Raw genomic sequence first — 23,927 nt, 5'->3', positions numbered from 1 at the left:
GGCGCTGTATGTAGGACGTCAACACCTCCTTGCAAGAATTGGACAAACCTAACGTCGTCATCTCCCCTAATGGGGGTATACATGCGACTGGGACTGCTTGTGAATTTCATACATCCATAAAACTTCCTCCTTTGGAGGAGGCCAGTTAAACGCCCCAAGGCTTAGTGCTGCTTTGGGTTAGATTTCTAATTAGTATTCTTTCTGGAAAGACATCACGATCATGTGGAGGTTGTCAGTATCCCTAAGCAGAACTGTTTCTGTGGAATGAACTGGATTTGAAGTTGGTGCACCCAGCTGTCAGTCTGTGTGGTTAACCACTTAGTCAGTGTCACCTCTCTGATGTTGCCGGTATATCGAACATAAAACACGATCTAAAATGAACTTTATTGGATGTATAGATAAGATCAAAGTTTAGTATCTGTTCTGTCTAAAGATAGGGTCTCCGTTTGAACCGGAAGTCCATAGAATAGAAATATATTATAAACTTCTACACCTGGTTTAAAAATAGACCATCATAAAGATATATTCTTCACTGAAACTACATTAACTAGACTAGATAAGCAATATTACTACATCACCTTTGTTCACACTTCAGTGTGAACAAAGGTGATGTTGTAATATTGTGGGGTTCGCATCTACACCAGATGTTCATAGAATGGAAATATTTTAATCACAGCAGAAATATACAACAAATGAAAGATACAACTGTGGAATCTCCACAGATCTCACTAGTAATAATAAATCCACAAGAGGATCGGAAATATTTCCATATTTCCCAGATACCTTCAGGTTACCTTTATGACCAGCAGATGTAAATGGTCCGAGAAATAAAACCAACTGCCTGTTTTTGTACTAATTTTGTTAAAATTCTAACATTCGGTTCAGCATGTGTATGCATGTATCTAAATGTTTGATGAGAAGTTGGTTGTATTTTATGCAATGAGTAATTTAACAATTGTGATAAAATGCCTTGTCACCATTTGTAACAAGTAATAAGAGCACAGAAGCGACTTTCCGATTTCTGGAGAGTTTGTGTTTAGGGTAAGTTCCCGTTACAGGCAAAAGAGAAAAACAAAATATATAACCTTATTATATACGGGTGGGTCTTACAAAGTAATATTTCATTGCATACACTCATCTGCAAATAAGATAGTGCTAGTTTGGATAAAAAGCTTGTTTTCACACACACACATATATATATATAATTATTTACTATAATCATTATTAAATACCTACAGACATTAGTGTTTCATCCTTTTGGGAATCATCAGGGCAGAGTGTCACGATTAACACTAGTCGATAGATTCGAACCCGGCAACAGAAGCCACCTCTGGCTTCATTAGCAAAGATCTAATCCATTCGGCTACCGTTAAACACAAGAAATATTGTTGAAATTTAAACATTTATTTTTTTAAATGCTTTTTAACATTTATTTTTAAATGCTTTTTTTTTTTTTTTTTTTTTGTCAGAGTTATTTCGTCATTATATTATAATCTGCACATAAGAGCTAAATTGACCGACTTTTAATTCAACTCAAAGTGCTCAACGATAAGAAACAAGTTTCTTAAAGGGTTGACATAATTATTTACTATAATAATTATTAAATACCTAGAGACATTCCTTTCGGGAATCATCAGTTCAGGGTGTCACGATTAACACTGTGTGTGTGTGTGTGTGTGTGTGTGCATGTATTTGGGTAGCGTTTTTTCATTTAAGCAAACATTGTTAAAAAAATAACAGAATTCATTTGTTTTATTATACCTATCTTTATTTTTTCAATTTTTCTTAATGATCTTTTTTGTGTGTTAAAATGAAAAAAAAAAAATCTTTTTTTTATCTGATGATGATGATTCAACAAAGAATTGAAAGCGTTTATGATATGTATGGAACATGCATTCATTCATTTTTTTAATTTTGACACAAAAACGATCAGAAAAATTGCAAAAAAAAATTGCACTGGGAAATTTTAGCCAAATAATTTTGCTTATTTTTTAACAATATTTGCTTATATATATATATATATATATATATATATATATATATATATATATATATATATATATATATATATATATATATATATATAGACAAGTGGATAAGCCAGGCAACATTTGTTGTAATAAAGATGCAAACAGTGTATATCTTAGAGTGGTATAAAAATGACTCAAAGCTCTTATTTGAAAGAGGCTATATTTACCACAATATTGTTATTGTTTGGATGATACTTGTTTTATTTTATAAAATTTCAGTGACGAGAAGTGTTATTTATGACAATTATATGAGCTTGCATTTTGCAGTGAAAATTCGTTCATTTTTCTAAGATAAACCGATGTGCTTTCCTCTTCTCTTTCAATACTACACTCTTTTTTTCGCTCTCTCCTCCCACTTCCTCTCAGATTTCTAATAAGAGTGTCCAAAGAACTACTTCCTCTTCTCCATACCAAGGTTTGACATAAAAGTATACACCTGTATTAATATCTACACACACACATTCTTCAATTCTGAATTTGATGTGCTAATTGAACTGACTCTTTTTTCAGGGCCAGATGAGGATGAATTAGAAGGTACAAACGGCTGATTTGCTGTGGCTTTTTGTTTTTCCATCTTTATTTTTTATTTTTTCCTCCTTTCTCTCTTTTGTCCATCTGTTTGTCTGTTGTGTGTTGTCTATATGCCTTGGATATTATAATGAGCTCCCCCTCCCCTTCCCTCCAAGATTGTTTGCTCTTCTTCGGCCATTTTGTTTTGGCGTGTTTGCATAAAGCTTTTTCATTCCCTTTTTTTTTTTACCCCATCCCCACCTTCTCCATTTCTCCAACATTTTCCCCCCTCATATGTCTCCATGCATACACAGCATTAAGATGACCATTTTTACCATCTTTCGTTTTTTTTTTTTTTAATCCATAGAAATTGTTCTCAAATTGAATTTTGGGGTAATAATTTTTTTTTTTTTTTTTTTTTTTTTTTTCCCCCCCCCTATTCTTTGGGTTATTTGAACTACTGTTTTCATCTTCCGTGTTATTTGAACAACATTTCGGTCGATGTAATCTCCGACCTTGAATTAAAATAAAACGTTCTGTTCAAAATTCTGTGCAGATTCACAAGTTCGATTTTTGAGTTCGACATGATAGACCTTAAGAAGGATGAAGATTACGTTGACTAAGATGTGCGAATAACACTGAAGTTGAGAACGGTAATCTGAATCATCGGTCCTTCCCCCCCCCCCATCTAAAAAATTAAGAAATATTTTTTTTCCTTTTTTTTCAATCTTTTGAAATTCAAAATTTGTGATGGTTTAATTTATTGGTATTTCTCTAGGAAAGTAAGTTTTAATGCTCTTTGTTTTTAAAACACATCTTCAGTATTAAAATCAAATCAAACTCAATATTAGAAAAAAAAAAGAAAGTTTACCGAGATGAGTCTTATTGAGAACAATTATAATAAACTCGAAGTATGCTTACTTTTTGCAAGGACCCATGGTGTAGTGGATAAAGCACTTGGTAAAAGTCATTTATAAGTTACACTCTTCTAGAGGTTGATGGTTTAATCGTAAGTGCAGGCGACACTCAAAATATAATTGCAAATTACTTAAGACTTGAAAATGTCCAATAAATAATAGCAAGATGGGGAAGGGGGAATGAAATTATGACGGCGCTATAAAGGAATAGTAATCCTACAAAGCTCCCTCTGTAGTGATAGAAAAATGCTCCCACACGACAATATCCTATATCTCTACAAAACCACGATTTGCTCATGCATGGAATACATATGGGCCGATGCAGTAATCACTCGTTTTTTTCTGTTGGACAGTGTTCAAAAAAAAGAGTTTGCAATCTAGTAGGTTCGCACTATCACCCAAACTCCAACCTCTGTCCCATCGCTACCATGATGCATCCTTGTTCTAAGAATACTTTAATGGAATGTGCTCCAACAAACTTGTGTCCCCCTCAATATAAATACCCGGCTAACCCAATAGCAGCAAAATCCCATGCCTTTACTGTAGAGGTCCTCCGATGCTGGAGAGCCTTCTACTTTGAAAGTTTCTTCCCTCTAACTGCTAAACTTTGGAATTACCTCAGCATCTCTCATTTTCATAACTGTACTAATATGCAAAAATTTAAATATAATGTGAACGAACATCTCACTTCTCAACTCCTTACTTAAAGTGTATCTGTAGGCATGGTCCCTTATTCACAGTAGCCTCTTATGTTTCAGTGACAATTTGCTTTCTTTTGAGTAAACAAAAAAAAAAAAAATGAACATTTTAAGTGTACATGGTTGGTAGTAGTAGTAGACCTGAGCATGAGAGTGAAAATTCCTCCGACTTCCTGTATGAATGACTATATTAGAAGTTGTTGCACCACAAAAAATTATTGCAAGCATATCAAATTAACACACATTTTTTTGAAAACATACATGAAGAATTAATTAAAATCACTGCCAAGGCAGATTCATAGATGTAGTTTTTTGATAAAAAGCTTTAATCATCAATGAAATAGGGGGGAAAAAAATCGCTTTACCTTATGAAGATTCTGTGTTGGTCATGTGTTAAGTAGAGTATATTTGACTCGTAAGCAACTAGTTATTGTTTACTTGCCCTTTTATTCCCTTGCAAGGACTAAGTTAGACATACAGTCTGTTTTTGATGTGGTAGACATCCAACTCCTTAAAAAGGGTTATTCTGCAGGTGGAAGAAAAATACCTGTACAGTTCCTTACAAATATCACCTCAGACAAGTCATCCCTCATCCAACAGCTTTATTGCATGTATACTTGGCTTGTACATTGCTGTATGGTTTTTGAGTACTTATGCAGAATAAGGACTGTGTTATCCTTGGAATTTTGGATAAAAAGCTGTCATCTTGTGACTGCAGTTGAGATTATTTTAGTTTGGTAAACTTCATACTCTTTTCTTATGCCTGTTAATGTGTGCGCACACCACCACTACACATATTGGAAAGCAGGAGGACTAACCTGACCTTCCACCTATATACAACTCCTTAGTAGTCCTGATTGGTTACTCATCTGGTACTGGCCAGGCTCAGTGTTGCTTAACTTTGATCTGATGAGAACTGGTGTTTTGAGGTGATTGTGCCATACTAAAAAAAAACAAAAAAAAAACGAAAAATACTAATTATCAAAGAAATAGGGAGAAAAATTACTTTACCTTAGTATAAAGATTCTACAAAAAAAATAGGGTTCAACATTACGCAATAAGTTGTAAAATAATAGGATTAAAATTAATGAAAATAATTTATAAGTTTGGAGCACAGGCTGGAGCAGGTGCTACTGAGATTGCAAAAATTAGTTGGAATAAGTTAAGTAAACTTCGGACATTATTAACCAGCAAATTATTATTACTGTCAAGCAAGGGAAGATTCCATCAGCATGTGTATGTAATGTAATGATATATGGAAGTGAAACCTGGCCAATGAGGATTGAGGACAGGCATTGCATGGAGAGACATGATAGGAGAATGATGTAATAGATGTGTGATGTGAGTCTTAAAAATAGGCTTAGTTTTTACGATCTCAGAAAGTTGAAATCTGGGCAGTATATAGAGATGTGTGCAGAACAGGAGACTCTGATGGTATGGGCACATTGAAAGAATGAAATTTTGGGAGTCAATAAATGTAAAGCAGTTAAGGTAGCAGGTTTACTTCACAGGTAGAACACAAGAGGAAATGATAAAAATAGACATGAGAGAAAATAAAAATCTGGTCAGAGATAGGTTAGTTTGGAAATTAATTTCTTAAAGCTAGCCAACACCTGCCATCATGTAAAATGGATGTTAAGCCAATAATGATGATTTGTTTCTTTTTAGTAAAGGGGTCACCACTTATCAATACTCAAGGATGAGAGTTCTATGAAACAAACCTTGCTTGTGAAATTCCTCATTTAGTTTTAGGCACTGATAGGGGGTAAAGGAAATTATTAACGGTTGTAGATAGATGAGTACTTGTTGCGAATGTTTTGAATAAGGGGGTGGGGCATAGATTGAAGTTCAATGGAGCACTTGCCATGAAAATACCGATAGAGCAGAGATAGACTTGTGGCATCTTTTCTGTGAGTAAGAGAAAGTAGGAAGATGAAAAGGCTATTAGATTTTGAAGACGGTTTTGTACCGTGTGAGAGCAGAAAAGGTTGCTCTGAGTAGCTCCTCCACAGATATAGTGACAGTACTCCATCTTAGGATGTATTTGGCTCTTTTCTGTATAGAGAATTGCATCAGGTGGGAGATACATTCTGTAATGGTATAATAACTATATATATTGTATGTTTTTTAAGGTGAACATCGGATGAGTAAGTGGCTAAAAATGCAACAAAGCCATAATTTTGCAGACTTTTTAATTGCGAACGAAACAATGCTGTAATGGTTACCTTTTAAAAAGCAATAAATTACCAACTGAGAAAACTTGATATTTGGAACTTAGAGAACTATTATATTGCAGTATATATTATAATGTATTCTCACCTCATTAACTATTATTTGCATAGAGTAGATTACAAATTCAAATGGACAGATTCTGGTTGAGAAGTAGATGGATTCTGATGAGACTCATTGAAATAAACTTTTAGTTATTTAATATTGAAATTTTTTTGTTTTTGATGCACATTTAAAGGGATTTTTTTTTTTTTGACTCCTTGCCTTTTTGTTGTCATTTTAAGAGATGCTTTCTTCAGCTGCTATTAATGGCTGCCACTATTGTTGAGTCACAGCTTCTTTGTGAAATTATCTTGTCGCCTTTTCCCCCGGTTTGTGAAAATCCTATTCTTTTTGTTGACAAAAGGAATAAATAAACATGCATTTACTTGTTTCACCATCCGTGGCGCAATGCATATCAAAAACAAGATAAATGCAAAGGGAACACATCTTGAGCGAAGTTTTTATAAAATATAATTTTCAGAGATAAATTTTTATATCTTTTTATAAAATTTTCCACTATTGTAATTTCTCAGATTTTATGGTTTTAAGAAAGAGGGCCCGGTTTGCAACATAAATACAATGTCAAAACAATTACAGACATTTTAAAAGAGGTTCAGTGGCAGGTGTCAGCTATTTTTGTATGAGTCTGATTTGGAAGTTCAAATTTTTTTTTTTTTTAATTTGAGAGTCAGAAGTTAATTTTTAAATTTTTATTTGGCTAATTTTTAAATTTTTATTTGATTCGTAGTCAGGATGGTGCAATTCTTACAAGAGTTTGAAATCAGTTTACATTTTTTCATTGACTCCCCAACTCCACTTTCCAACATACAAGTGAACTCTGACTTTTGCTTTACTGTTTTTTTTTTGTTTTTTTCCAAATATCAAAGTCTAATCATTTTGACATTGTATATTAGGAACTGGATTCCCACCTTTTTAAAAATTTACAGAAAGCAATTTTTTTATGTACATTCTGGAGTTCTAATCCAGACTGCTTTGATGTTTTTCCACGCTGACATTTCTCTCAGATGTCAGCTGGAGTATTCTCAGATATCGCAGTGCTTTAGCTGATCAAAACGATTTCTAGTTTGGAAATTAGTCAAAAGTAAATGGTGTTACTTAATTTGAAAATCCCTTTTATATTATGCCGCTTTACTTTGAACTATGTTAACATTTATTTTCTCTTCCATTTATTTAAACATATATGGAAGTTTGATTTTTTTTTTTTACTTTAAATAATTTTTAATTTATTTGAATTTATTATATTAAAAATAAATTTGATTTCATTATTTTTGTAAATAAACATTTATTTTAAAAAAAAATCAGTTTATGGATATTCTTATTTATTATATATTTAACAAAAAATGATTTTTACTGTAATAATTAATAATATTATTACTGTAAAAATCATTTACAGTTTTGAGTTAAATGTTTGGTGGGGGTCCTCAGATTAAGTAACATGGTTTACTTACTAAGAATTTCAAAACCGTAAGTCATTTAGATCGGTAAAATATGTTAAATCGCCAACATCGCTGTTACTTTAAGAACGTCGGATATTAAAAAAAGAAACATAAATTTTGACATAGTATGTATATGGTTAACCGGATCGCCCTTTCCCTTCTAAATTTATAAAAAGTGTTTTTACATACATTCTTGTGTGCTAACCCAGATAAATCTGTTTAATGTCTTTCTGTCCAGTTGTCACTTAGACTATTCCTTATATCAATGTTACTTTAAAGATATCAGATTTAAAACTATATAAATACATACATACATTTATTTATATATATATATATATATAAATATATTTATTTGCAAGTTAAAGCACGCCTGATTGAACACGACAAAGTTATTCTCTTTTCCGATTTTTTTGGATATCTTTTCCATTTCGGCAAGCGTTTTTTTTTTTTTTATCAGCTGGTACGTTGTATAAAATGGCGTTGTTCAACCGTTTTCTTCTCAAGTGTTTTCTATCGGTGCATCCGATTATCATCAGAAGCGATTGTTGTCGTTTTCGTTTTAGTTTTTCTTTTCCTTTAAGAAAGGAAACAACGATAACAACAATCACTCCTGATAATAATCGGACGCACCGATAGAAAGCGCTTGAGAAGAAAACGGCTGAACAACAACTTTTGGGCTGCATTTTATACAACATGCCAGCTTATATTAAAAAAAAAAAAAAAAGACTGCTCGGTGAATGGAAAAGATATCCAGAAAAATCAGGAAAAAACCCCCCAAAAAACTCTGTTGTGTTCAATCAGATGTGCTTGAATATATATATATATATATATTATATATAAGATGCTTTAGTGCGCTTTCTTAGCAATGTGCTAGTTTCATCACTTGTTTTAGGTTTTTCAACAATCCGGTCTTGTTGTGATGAGATCACCTCAAAAGTATCATTGCATCATGCGACCAAATGACATAATGCTAATTTATATTTTTGATGACTCTGTGTATGTGTCTGAAATGACAATACAAAAATAATCTAAAGTTGTTAAAAATGGTTGATTTGAACATGTTTTGCCGATAGGAAATAACTTTATCAAAGCAAAAGTTTATTGAATTTTATCAATCTGATAAAGTTAATTTTCTTGTCAAAACATGCAAGTAGTATAAATGCTTAACGGCAACTTTTTACAAAATTTCAGTTCAAACTATTTTGTAAAATTAATTGAACTTAATTTTGTGTGGATAATCAAAAGCATTTTCATGCCTGATTTTCTCGGAATTTTCTATCCAATGTTTATGACTAAATAAATAGATCAATTAATATATAAAAGGAAGTTGTCTTTGTGTATGTTAAACAATTAATAGATCATAAAATAATAAAAGAAATCAAATGATAATCTCATTAATAAGCAATATAAACTTATAGACAAACTGTGCTTATTTGAAAAATTAATAACTTTAGAAAATGTGATAGCGGGGGGGGGGACTGGATGCGGTATTAAAATTCACAGAAATATTGAAATCAATAGAAATTATGTAAATAAAAAAAAAAAAAAATTTTTTTTTTATATAATTTTTTTTTTTTTAAATTTGATTTTTGGACCTATGTAAATATGTCGCAATATGTGTATGCGTGTGTATAAAATGCAGCTTTGTGACGACGTGTGTTATTAGATTTGTGTGTGTATTTCATCAAGTGTGTTGTTCGCTTCCTAAAGTCGTTTTCAAGTCTAATGTAGACAAATTCTTGATGAGTTGACTTCAATATAATTCTGTCCATTGACCACCATTATTATTGATCTTCCCTGTGTTGTTTCACCATCCACCTAACACTCATTTAACACTTATCCTCAATTGATCTTTGAGCCTTAATAAGTGATGACACTTCAGTTAAAAAATTAAAACATAAGTGGACATATATATACACACACACACACACACTTATATCCGTTTCACTTTTCCAAATGATAGCTCACCCATCACAGCTCAGCCAACTACGCTTATAAACTTTGAGGTGACTTGAGGTTATGCTTTATTAAACAAACATGGCCAATTTTATTCAAAGAAGCCAATAAGTCCACGTGTAATTGCAATCTTGTGAACTGTTCTGTGCCTTTTCTATCCCGGTTTTGTATTGCACTTCTTACACCAAAAGAATATGCCTGTATGTATATATATATATATATATATATATATATATATATATATAGATTGGTCAAAAAGTTTATTTTAAATGGATATTAATTCCACTAATTTCCAATGCTATTTGGAAATCTTCACAATATCTGATTTGTCTGCTTGTCAAACGGCATTCTTGTTCAACTACCTTTTACACTTTGTTACTGTTGATCATTTTTGGCCACACAGGCCAAGAAGCATGTTCTTTTTCGGAATCGAGCAAACCATTTTTGACACATCTGTTCTGTAACAACATTAGCCCTATACACATGGTATATCTTTATGCTAATTTCTGTAGCTTTTTTAGTAAAATATCAAATGTCGGCAGTGTTCTTCTTGATCTTTGATTTCAAAGTCTGAAATGCAAACAAAAATCCAAGAACTTTTCTGTTTGGAGGTTTATTACACACTGGCATCAACATCTTTAGTAGGCTAGAAAGGACATTAAAAAAGCAAATTAACATTTTAGCTAACCTTATATGTATATATATATATATTATATAACATTATATGTATATATATTTAGGCAGCAATTTTCCTCTTATGGCTCTAATGTCGCTGCTGTGTCAAACATGAAACTCTTAAATAAAATATACTTTCTCAGCTCAGATTGAAGTGTACACTCAGATCAAAGTGTAATTGCTGTCCTTATAGTCGGGGGCTTGTATTCAAGCCGGGCATCCATAGAATGAAATTGTCAGGAACTCATGGAACAGTTTTGGAGTTAAACTTCTACCCCTTCTCAATAATTGAATATATTCTGAAACTATATTAACCAGGGTACTTAGATAAGTATATTTCTGTTTGAACAAGCATGGTCCAATAATATTGTGGGGTCTGTGTCTATGCCGAATGTTTATAGAAATGAATAATTTTACCTGTGTCAGCAATATACAACCAATGAACAATATACCTGTGGAATTTCTAGGGGTTATTTTACTTTGTCATAGATTTTAGAAGATTTTTCGGTACTAACCAAGAACCTGATCCAAGGTTGTGTCAACATCTTCCAGCAGTTTATAGTAAGTAGCCAGAAAAGGCTGAAATGAACACTGCCAGATGATAAATTAAAAATGCTGAAAGTAAAAATTCAACAGAAGAAGATAATACTTGCGATAAGTTTGATTTTATGAAATAAATTTTTTTCTTTTTCAAGAAAAGCATATTAAAATTTATTTCAACAAAATAAGCTTTTTTTTTTTCTTTTTTTTTTTTCAAGACAAAAAACATGGAAACACTATGAACGAAAATCAAATGTATTTTTTCTTAGAAACTATCTAAGAAGTTTATTGCAAGAAAAGTTTGAATAAAATAAGTTTTTTTTTTTTGTTATCTTTGTAATGACAAAAACAATTTTTTTTTGTGTCATGGAAATAACTATGATTGAAAAAAAAAAATCTTTTTTTTTTTTTTTTTTTTTTTCAACAAACGTTTCAAAAGTATTTTTTTTTTCTTTGTGATGACAAAAGTTTCAAAAGTATTTTTTTTTTCTTTGTAATGACAGAAAACAATTTTTTTTTTTTTTGTCACTGAAATAGCTATGATTGATTTTTTTTTTTTTTTTTTTTCCTATAAAAAAACATCACTTGGTGACAGTTTTTGATTAACTAATTGCATCAGCTTCTTCTGGCTACTTGCCATAAGATGCTGATGCGACCTTGGGTCAAGTTCTGGATCAGTACCGATTTTTCTGACATTTTATTCTGTGCTATTGTGTATTTTGTGAAATTATATACAATACCAATTAATGTGGCTTCAGCTGTGTGTTTTTTCTGGTTAATCAAATGGCTTTTTATTTCTTGATAATAAACCGCAGTTGTGTTCGTTATTCATGTCTCCATTTTCTCTGTCTTTCTCATTCTCTCCTTTCCTATTCGTACAAGTTATTCGCTTTATTTAGCTAGTCAGTGTTTTATATAACCCTGTTATTTTTTTGTGTGTGTGGTTTATATACTTTTCCTTAAAATATAAAGCATATATGGTTATAGTTAAGATTGTCTGCTCTTTTTGACTTCCGGCTTTTGCTGTGTAGATGAAACAACAGTGACAAGCAAGATATGATCACTTCTGATTAATGATTATCTTCCTCTCAGATAATATGAAAGATCCCCTTCCTTTTCCTCATTATGTGCTTGAACATGTCTAATTATCCAACAAAATCGACAGCAGAAACTGGATGTGAAAAAGAGCCGACAGTGTTGATTATCGCCGCATATATAAATATTTGGATCATTCGGATGACTATTTTCATCATAATTATATTCACAATGTTTCGACCAATGCAATCTCAAAACTACTTCAGGTGCATTTTTTTCAAACTTCAAAACTTTTCATCTGAAACCAGGAATCATCCTAATTCGGTTTGTTTTCCATGCTGGGATATGTTGGACAACTTTAAGAAACTGACTTCCAACTAATCTATCTCTGCTCAAGTCTTCATTTATCCCTCTATCTCTCTAGTTCATTTTTATCAATTCCTAAATTGTTTTCCTTGGCTGTTCCCCTGTTAACTGTTCCACATCTACAAACCCAAGAACTCTCATCCATTCTTTCAACGAGAACCTGTACAGAATTTTGGAATGAACCCTTTATTTAATCCACAGGATGCATAGATTGTTCTCAGTCTATCAGTCATGACCGGGTGCAGGTGTTTTATGTTTTTAGTTTTTACCTGTTGAAAGGATTTAACCTTGAACTTAGATAAAACTTTAAATTACAATTGCTTATTGACCAATGTTATTAACCGTTGTACCATAAGTTAATGTAGATAATTTTAAGTGTGAATTTGGGGAGTTTTAAACCAAATTAGTTTTAGTGTATAATAGTACTAACGATTACTATGATATTGTCCTTTTGACCACTGTACACTTTTTAACCTTTATCCTCGAGTGGCCTCTGGGCCTTGATAAATGGTGATTCTTTTGTAAAAAAAAAAGAAAAAAAGTACTACTACGTATTATACAGAAGTTTTGAACATTTTAGAAATGTTTGTGAAATAGAATCTTATTCAAATTTGATGTTAACATTGAGTTCAATAAAAATGGTGTAATTTTATTAAGTGGAATTCATAAGAATCTGAGGTGCTTCTGCAGTATATCAGGTTTTCGAACAAATGCATTTTAGGTAAAAACTATTAGGTATGGATCATGTCAAAATTTAGTATAAATTCCAAAATAATGATCCAGTAGAAAAATAATTACAAGAATTTATTGAATTATCAAGTTTTATCGTAGGTTTTAAAGTGGGAGAGTTCTTAAAATCTTGTTATTTATGGCAAACTGACTTGTCTCCCTTGCTTTTTTTGAAATCCACTATTGAAAAAATAGACCATGCCTGACTGCTAGTCTCAACGATTCCCCCCCCCCCGATATAGTACATCTTCAACTGTATTATTTTTCATAATTTTTTAAGTGTATACTATTTTGAACGTAACACATAAGTACATAGTGTTTTTCTCTGAAATGCATTTGTTCAAAAACCTGGTATATTTATCTTTATAAAAATTTATGAAGATGTTACTATGTCAGTAAAATAATAATACATTTTAATTCCACTAAATTTCTGTTCATCCAGACTTGGCCGAGATGCTGTAGAATTATTATTTATTTAATTTATTTATCACTAGCGGGGGTGCCTGGCATCCCAGGTGTTAAAGAAAAAAAAAAAAAAATTTGGTAGGGAGGTAGGCTCGAACCCGGAAAATTAAATCACAGCGCGAATTTTGTAACGTAATAAAAGTTTCAGACGACCTTGTTTCGTAAATCGAACATATTATAATCTAGAGAGTATATAAAAAGTTGTAAGAATTAGTGACCCCCCCCCCCCGAAAAAGCCTTTGTCGGACATACAAAAAAATTTAATCTGATTTTTTTCTTTTTTTTTCTTTGCTATTTTTACTGGTGTTCCAATCTAATAGTTATTGGTTTCCATATTGTATTTAATTCTATATTGGGTACATTTAGGAGGCCATTGTCGGCTAAATTAAGTTTGAAAATATGCAAATGAATATACCATTGCTTAAAACTTTGTGAATATAATAACCACGATGATTGTAAGTAACCCGAATAATCCCTCCCTATCTCAGTAGTTCCGGAACACAATGTATTATTATTATTATTATTATTATTAAATGTTCAAATCAAATCAATACATTTTACGCAGAATAAATAACGTATCATCAAAATAATTACCTGTCTTTTATCTGAGTATCATTTATATTTTCAGATGTCTCTACTGATAACTTGATATTTTCTCCAGAGTATTTTTCTAGTAAGATATGTTCCAACCATTATTCCAAGTTGATGACTTGTTCTCGTTTTCCTTGGAAAACTCCCGCTGGTCATTTTGTTTTTGATGTTTTGTTATTTCCAATATTTTTTTTTTTTTTTTTTTTTAAATATAGATAATATTTGTTTTTTATTGTTTTTATTGGAAAATCACTTTTTAAAGCCTTGTAAAAAAACAAAAAAAAAAAGTGTGTGTATATATTTTAATAGTTCGGTTTGTCTCTTTCTTTTAAATATATATATATATATATATATATATATATATATATATATATATATATATATATATATATTTAAAAGAAAGCTATAAAAGGGACAAACCGAACTATTAAAATCATTAAGACATAGGATTTCTAACTTAACTAAAGAGCATTCTAAACTGATTATTTTTTATAAATTATTGGTGGTGATAGGTGGGGGGGCTTCTCCTGGTCGTAAAATATGCTTAAATATATTTTAATTTGTCCAGATTTTGTATATATTATTATAAGATCGTGATTTCAAAGCTAAAAAAAAAAAAAAAAAAATATTTAGGTGCCATCAGCTAGAATCAAAACTGAAGCATTCTAAGCTGTTGATGTTACCACTGTACCAACATGATGCGCATATTAACCAATTAAAACTAAACTAAGATAAATGTACAAAATGTTTAACGATTTTTTAAAATTTAGACCCATTTTTGACCCCTTAAAAACAATTTTAATTGGTTAAAGACCCATAAAAGAACAGCCCATAAAAAAATCCGATTGCTTGAAGCCCCTAATGCTGCTCTGCGACTTTCAGTTTCAAAGGAGATAGTTTGAAAATATGGAAACAGACAGACAAACATATAGCCATTTATATATTAGATAACTAAATTTTAGACGTATTTGAAAATTCTATTGTAGACCCAAGCGTGAAAAACATACTGTAACGATCAGCATGGAAGAAAAGGAAGAAGAAAATAAAAGGAAGAGGAAGAAAAGCTATATAGGTGATGATTGCCATTGCTTTCATGGCCGTGAACCAACAGTCCAATGACTGTCAAGAAGAATTTTCCTCAGCCATGTTGAACCCCTAACAGCATCTCAGGAAAAGATGCGATTACAACTGTGGACCAGACAGCTAGAGTATTGTCCTCCTCCTCCTGATTTGGGAATCTCCCCCCATCCCACCCCCTTCTGATGCCCTTGCTTCCAGTTCGGAAACTCTCTGGGTCCAGTGGAAAACACTCAACTGGCTGAGAACAGGAATGGAGATATCAAGAGTTGTTATGACTAGATGGAATTACAAAACTGATTCAACCATATATGAATACTGGGAGGAGGACCATACAATGCAACACTTCCATGGTCTACCCTTTACTGTCCAACTGGTGCAGCTTGAAGGATCTTGAGAGGAATGAGTAAAGATAATGGGGAAATTGTTGCATGATAAGAAATATGCAACAGAAACAAAAAAAATCTCCTTCTGAGGTCCTCCCTTGTAGTTCAAAAGCACCTTGGTTCCAGTGGAAAATACTCATCGGCTTGAAAACAGAAATGGGGAGTTCAAGGGTTGCTATGACCAGATGGAATTACAAAACTAACCCGAACCATCTGTGAATGTTAAGAGGAGAACCATACAATGTAACCCTTCCATTGTCTACCCTCTACTGTCACCAACTGGTGCAGCTTGAAGGATCTTGCAGAATGCAAGAATTATGCAAAGAAATGAGTAAAGAAGCGTGAAAATTGTCGTGTGACCACATGCTTCAAATAATAATGAATGATATAACCTGACAATGTAAAGACACCAGGAAAACCTAAAACAAAAATCATCTGTAAATTAGAAAAGTTCAGGTGGTAATCGGTAAATAAGTGATAAAAATAAAGGCTTCTTCGGACTACTATACTCATCTTGAGCGCCATTTTCACAATGTTTCAGTTGATGTATCCTCCAACCTTCTTCAGGTGTATATTCTTGTCGAACTTGCGAATGTTTCTGTCAAATTCATTTGTTCATTGCAGACTATTATCCTTATCTTTTAATTGTTGTTTCATGATGCTTCGGCCAACTATTCCTCTGGCTTTCATCAATAACAAAGGCCACAGGAATAGTTGGCTGAAACGTGAAACAATTACTAAAAAAGATGAGGATAATAGTCTGCAATGAATAAATAATACTCATCTTAATAAAACATTCCAATTAATTAAATAATGTTTCTGGCGAAGTTGAGAATTCGGACGGAATTTCTAATGGAACTCTTTATTTACTTCATCGGGGTAGTATGCTCTTGTTCTGTAAGCCATGACTGGATAGAGTTCCTAAGTTATTCGTAATTGTATTTTTTCAGTTGCCCACACTGAGAATTGAACCTTCCACCCTCAGGAGAATATCACTTTTACAATTAATTTTCCAAGTACTTTAGCCACTGCGCCATGGTTACAATTGCAATAGTCAAATATGAAAAGAAAATCTGAAAACTATTATTGCGATTAGTATAAATTACAAACGAAGATTACCAAAAAAGAAAAAAAAAATTACCCCTAGGAGTAGCACTTTGCTTAAACATTGATAGAGGATAATACTAAAACATAACACAATAGTATATGATTGTCAATGTAGGTGGTAAAAATGTTTACAGCAATATTAGAAAATTTTTATCACAGTATATATTATATAAGCAGAAACCATATATAAAAAAAAAAAGCAAGAATAATGCAAAGGATTGTGTATACAGAAGGAAACTTGTATGAGCACATGCTTCAAAGACATGCAAAGAATAATTTTATGCATCCAGTTAAAAAAAAAAAAAATTCTTTTGCACATGCATAAGATTCCAATTCCGGTACAGCATTTGTAAAATCTCGGACTCAACTCTGCCAATTCCTTTTTTTTTTTTTAACGAATCACCTTTTTCCATATTTGCATACAAACTCTCAAAACACCATAACTTTTGTTCATAATATTTAGATGCTCATAATAATCATTATGTTAACGATCCCAAAAAACATCAATATATGCACTGCCCCTAAAAATTCTTTTTTTTGTTTTCATTTTAACTAATATTTCACTATACAAGCACCTAGACAGGGTGACTCAAATGTAATGCCATAGTAATTTTGCACACAACACATGTAAATTAGTATGGGAGCGTCATTCTTTCTCTAAATACTCGCAGACATTAAGAGAAATCTCAGAGAGTGGTTGAATCAACCTAAATGGTATGAAGGAAATGTATAGATAATTAAGAGTGATGACTTGTAACAGAGCGCAGACGCACCTATGCAAATGCTGATCCGTATGCAAAGAAAAAAAAAACTATGAAAAGACCGTGTGTACAGACCTATGATCACATTAGAGGCGTCAGAAAATGAGCACGATTACGGTTTATTCGGGAAATAAATGTCCTTACAAAAAAAAAAAAAAAAGTCAAGTTATTACTTGTCCTATGTTTCTTGCAGCACAGACTGCATGTATTATGTGGATGCCGTGTTCAACTGCACTATGTAACAGTGATTTGTTTAATTGTTTATAAATTAGAGCTAATAAGAACACATGAAACAGATTTTTTTTTTTTTTCAAACATAAGTCAATCCCAGAACTAAAGTATATTTTAGCATGTATTTTATAGTATTAGTTTAATAAGGCCTTAGCAAAACAAATGTTGATTTTGTATGATGCAAATATTAAATTTGGAATGCTCTTAAGTTAACAAGAATTTGGTAATGATTCTGAAGACCATTCTTTCAGTCTTGGCTTTAATTGGAAGGCCGAAAACATAATTTCCAATAAAAATGGTAAGAAACTTGTTTTCTCCTTTTAACGAAACCCTACTTAGACTTGTTTTATTTTTGTTTTTTGTTTTTTTCACTCCAGAAATATTTTTGGGATATTGCAACATTCCAAAAGTTGAAAACCGTTACACATACAACAAACCAAAAAAAAAAAAAGAAAAAAGAGAATGTGTATTTTTTTTTTTTTTTTTTTTTTTTTAGTCTTCATAAAGTAGAAGCAAAAAAAATATCTCTTTGTATTTTATTTTGTTTCAATTCTTTGTACCATCTTCTATGCTGAAGGCAATCGGTACAAAATTCATTGTTCTGTAGAACTGCTGCAAACGTAACCTAACAGTGATTGGCCAGCATAGTCTCCTGCCCTCCCTCCCTCTTTCCTTCAACCTTAACATTCTTCCCACCCAACACCATTTTCTTATTCCTTTCCTGTAACCTTTGACCATTTGTACACTTCATCTTCTGCTAATTATATTGGCACTGTGTATATGCAAAACAGTTTGGCTTGAATTCTTTGGTCAGCCAACTTTATCTAGGCAAAAATGTATAAGACCCAACTGACCATATTTGCTATCTTGCTATCTAACTATAACATGATTTTATTTTGATTATTCGAACTACTGTTCTGATCTGGGATATTCTCACAACATTTCAGAACTTGTAACTTTGGCAGAGGTAGCTTATTCTCATTCTGTCAGTCACGTTATTTATCTTCCTCACATGGCAGGAAGATGTGGCACAAGGGTTGGAAAGTAGGATTGAAGAACCAGCACCCTCAAGGAGGAGCACTTTGGCCTGCAAAAAATGCCCAGACCAACCTGTCAGCATTCCCTGGTAGAAGCGCTTCAAGCTTGAGAGGGTGGATCTCCTAGAATTGCACAGGACTATGGTCAACCTGGAAAAGGCCATTTCAGATATGGCCTAAGCTCTGTTCGGTTTGGTGCCGTGTGTATAAATTTCTAAGTGCAACGTGAAAATTTTTGATTCAACAAGACCCATCAGAAGAACATTGGAGGTGACATTGATTGTGATAACGTTGAAGATGAAAACAATAATCAGACTAATCCAAATAACATGAATTATCAATCCTCATCTCAAAATTTTGGATACGACTTTGTTAATGATTAGAAAGCTAATTTATCTCTTTCTTTTTTAAGACAAAAAGAGTATTTGTGTGATACAGCATAATCATTTTGACACACCAGTTCTGGTCAGATCACCAAAGTTAAGCAACGTCGAGCCTGATTTATACTAGATGGGTGATCATTTGAGAAAACCAGGCCAAGTCTGTAAGGAGGAAACAAACAGCTCCCTGCAAAAACTGCAACATCATCTCTCTTGATTGGAATATATGTGCGACTGAGGACCACTTGTGAATTTAATATTCTCTTGACACTTCCTCCTTCAGAGGAAGCCGATTCAACCCACCTGGGGTGACTTCTGCTACCATTTGTGTGGTGCAATTATTTGTATACTGATCTTGCAAGTTGATTCATCATTCTCATCACTGACTTCTTTAAGTGTCTCGATCTCTTGCGTGATAAGTATGAAATTATCATTTCCAACTTATCAATTGCAGTCTTGCACAGTAGGAAATAAGGACCCCAACAATTTCACTGCAAAAAAAAACAAACGAAAGAACAGAATTCGGTAGACACCGATTTGACCTTGACCTTCACAAGTGCACATAAGCCTTGGATTTTTGCAATTGTTTCGTAACCAAGAGAGTGTTTTTTTATATATTTACAAAACTATTTAATAAAACTATTTGAACCAAACTTTGTAAGGGTGGGTGTTCTTGTTTTGGGATAAACAAGCTCCCCAAAATGAGGTACTCTAGATTGATATTTTTATTAAAAAAAAAAAAATAATAATAATAAAAACGAGTTCTCTATATTATTATTTTTTGGAATCCTTTGAGATGAGTAATTTCTGCAAATGAATAAAACAAGTTCTATTATTTACAAATCATTTTTTTTTTTTTTATTTCTCTGACTGCTGATAGGAGAGATCAGCATCCTAAATTCTCAACCATCACATTGGGTTTTTAATGTAAAGAAAATTCTCTTCTCCAGAAAATGTTTCTTCAATACTTCCATATATCTACCTTTCCTTCCCTTCCCATCACCCCTGTCCCTTTTGAGCAGCAGTAAATTGTCATGCTAACTTCTTCGTAGTCAACGAAACAGTGTGTAGACAAACATGTGTTATCCAAGGCCGTATATTTGACTGCCCATTGCTCATTTTCAGAACAATATAGAGAGCACCATCGCAAATCCTACCCAGCTGCAGACGTGACCGATGCCATGCACTTGTTTAGTTTGTACGGAATAAGCGATCCAGTAGCCGAGGCTGATCTCCATCAACCGTCCGCATACTACCCCTTCAAGAAATCAAGCAGCATGGGGTTGGCCAGCAAAGAGGAGCTTGAAGGTGATTGACTGCTTTTGCAGTCTTCTCACGCATAACACACAATTCATAAACACACACACACAATGCATAAATACATTCTCATTTAGGCACATATTTTAACGGTACCAATCAAAAGTTGCAATTGGATTATGCCCTTTGAGAAAATCTGGTTCTTATCCAGGATTCCCTCATAAAAAAAAAAAATATATATAAAAATCTGCATAACGTACGTACATGTGATGAAACAAAAATATCACATTCCAAAAATTATGTAAATTGATCAAGGAGTTTGATTTTTATTTTATTTTATAAAGAAAATCATTTTTAAGTGATTAAGAGGAATTCGTAGGCATTACAATAAATCTTGCAAGTTTGAATTATGTTATTTCCCCCTTTTTTTTTTTTTTTTTAATTAGATTGTTTTCAAAATGGCAGCCAAGATTCTTTAGTTTTATCATAAAATTTGATTTTCTTATTTAAAAATAAAACTACTTGATCAATTTGTGTGATTTTTAAAAAATATTTTTTTGATTTATGACAGGTACGTTCATACAAAATTTTTTTTTTTTTTTTTTTTTTTTTTTTTTGCTATGCTTTTTAATATTGGGCGAATTCTGGACAAAAACCGAAAATCTTGTTTAAACAAGTTACTCCCCTTGATTTATTATTATCGTCAGTCATATTGATTTTGTATTGTGTACCTTAAGTTTGTTGAGTGTTGCATTTTATTATTTATTTGACGATCCAAACAAGGAAATGCAACACTCAACAATGTACACAATACACAATCACATTATTGACAGAACCCACCAGATACAGTGAAAATGCAATATGACTGACATTACTCCCGTGATATAACTTGGTTTAGCAGTTTCAATCACAAAGACTATCTATAAAAAAGGATTCTTGTCAAAAATTTTCCCTATATTAAAAAACAAAAATAAAAAAATCTGTATAATGTACATACTGTGATGAAACAAAAATGTTCCAAAACTTCCCTGAAGTGATTAAGTTTTATTTTTATAAAGAAAATCATTTTTAAGCAATTACTTGGAATTCATGGCATTACAACATAAATCTAGTATGACTTGTTGAGTTATCGCCCTATTTTTTTTTATTTTTATTTTTTTTTTTATAGATGTTTCTCTTTTTCAAAATGATAGGCAAAACATTCACTCCTTGGATGCACATAAGATTTGATTTTGATTTTTTTTTTTATTTAAATATAAAACTACTTGATCAATTTACATGGTTTTTGGAATATGGTATTTTAATTTCATGATGGATATGTACATTATAGTTTTTACTTAAGTTTTGTTTTTGCTTTTAATATAGGGGTATTCTGGACAAGAACCTAGTTGTACAAACATAGATAGCTATGGACTAGAAAATTATTATTTTAACATATTACATTGATTATTTGTAATCTTAAAACAAAAAAATATCTATATGCTTGCACTTGAGCAAACTAACATTTACGCATTCATTCACTCACTTTGAGATAGTTATACATGAACATAAAAATTGTACACACATTCACACACACACACACACACACACACACATACATAAAGACGGTTTTGTATCCGTTATGTGTATTTCAGGCACCTGTACCCACACATAAATTGCACATACATGCAAACCCTGTGATGTGTGTATACCATTTTGTCAGACGGCTGCTTATTGGATCCAGTTCTGCTCAGTGTTCACATGTAGATGTCTAACCTTACATTGTATCTCTTCACTTATCACAAAAAATACACCTTTTACCGTTTTTTTCTTTTCCCAATCATCATCGCTTCATTTGTCTGTCTCCCCCTCCCCCTCACATACACACCCACACCCACCTTTCCTCTCAGTCTCGTGACCCTGTGATATTGAAGTTAGAGGTTAAGGTTAACTGACAATACCAATCCAGTAAACCTTACTCTCAACTACAGATTTCACTCACTTTTTTTTTTTTTTTTTTTTTTTAGATGTTTGTTCTTTTGTTTCATCCTCCTCTTCTGTGACCTTCTCCTCCTCCTCTTGCTATCACTCTCTTTTTCACCCTCACTCATACTATCACCACCAGCCACACTGTCATCCTCTGTCCATTTGCTATGCTACTATCATTGATTTTGGTTATAATGTTTTCTGTTTACGTTTTTTTTCAAAATTTATTTTTAGTTTTGCCTTCATATATATATATTTATCACATATAAATAATGCCAACATTTAAAAAATATTTCTATAAACTTTTATCAGAGAAAAATGTTTGATTAATTTACAAATTAAAAAAACATGATCAAAGTTAATGTGCAAGGTGATGCTTTTACTAAAATTTTATGAAAAATAATGAAAGGCAGAACAAAAAAAAGAGCACATGAAAAATATTTGGTTAAATAATGTTAAAGTATTAAGTCTTTGAACAATATCCATGAAAATCCTTTTGTCTGCATAAAGGTGGCTTTATTACACTGATATGAATTCCAAATGACAGAGGAATAATTGAGAAAATGCTATTAGAAAAACTAAACCTTTGTTCACTGGATAACACTAGAAAAGCTTTTTCCAAACATTCACAACACACCTTTCTTTCATAAAAGCCCTATAATTTACAGAGTGCCAGTATGATTGTGGCTACTTTCAGCGTAATTCATAAACGCTCATGAACTGGGGGGGGGGTGATAGTGGTTTATGGTCTGCTGTATAGCATTAAAAACAGCTCTTCTTAACCATCTACAACGATTTTGCATTTTTCCTTTGTAAAAGCTCTACAATTTATAGAGTGCCAGTATGATTCCAGATACATTGCACATAATTCATAAGGACTTTTAAAAATGTGGTTGACAGTGACTAATTGGTTAATGACACTCACTGAAAACTTGGGATTAGTCAGATTATTATTTTCATCTTGATGGTATTTTCATAACGTTTCGACCAGTATAACTTCTAAACTTTTTTCAGGTATATCTTTCCGGACTTGAGATTCTTTATATTGAACTCAGGGAACCTATACTTGATTTTTGAACTGAACACTCCATGTAATCCACCTGGATGGATTGTTCTCGTTTCATCAGCCATGTCCAGGTAGAAGTGTTAAATTATTCTTAGGTATTATCACCTGTAGTAAGTATTGAATCTTTTAAATAATTCTGAAGCAACGTCATAAATTATTATATTACTGTCCCATGTGGAGAGTTCTATGACAGTAGAATCCTGGGATATGTTTTTTTCAGATTACGATGTAGAATACAATTTTTTTCCAGCCCCTGGTTACGATATTTGACCCACCTTATGGTGTTATTTATAATCTTATTTGATTATATACATGTGTGTTATATACTGTACTGTATTTTGTTACTAATTTGTAATATGTACTGTATACAATTTTGCTTAGACTCCGCCATACAACTATTTCACATTTCAATCCAAACCC

The 23,927-nt window shown here is 32.2% G+C and overlaps 1 protein-coding gene across 50 annotated transcripts in view; it reads left to right on the top strand.

Moving 5' to 3' along the window:
* The window catches only part of LOC145252565 (rho GTPase-activating protein 190-like), a 793,870-nt gene that overhangs the window by 605,486 nt on the left and 164,457 nt on the right, over positions 1 to 23,927 (top strand). For 23 of the 50 annotated variants that reach the window (XM_080112173.1, XM_080112139.1, XM_080112151.1 and 20 more), the window contains exons 19-20: positions 2,541 to 2,564; positions 20,345 to 20,527. The exons of 9 other annotated variants lie outside the window; for them this stretch is intronic. In XM_080112173.1, coding sequence (XP_079968299.1) covers positions 2,541 to 2,564; positions 20,345 to 20,527 — 207 coding nt within the window. The remainder of the gene's footprint in view (positions 1 to 2,540; positions 2,565 to 20,344; positions 20,528 to 23,927) is intronic. 18 more of the 50 variants (XM_080112175.1, XM_080112150.1, XM_080112165.1 and 15 more) reach the window with 2 other exon arrangements.

This window comes from Euprymna scolopes, chromosome 29 (genome assembly GCF_053919585.1).
Source record: "Euprymna scolopes isolate OS-2025 chromosome 29, ASM5391958v1, whole genome shotgun sequence".
NCBI classification, from domain to species: domain Eukaryota; kingdom Metazoa; phylum Mollusca; class Cephalopoda; order Sepiida; family Sepiolidae; genus Euprymna; species Euprymna scolopes.
Note: the sequence above shows the minus strand (reverse complement) of the source record. Positions and strands in the feature narration are given on the sequence as shown.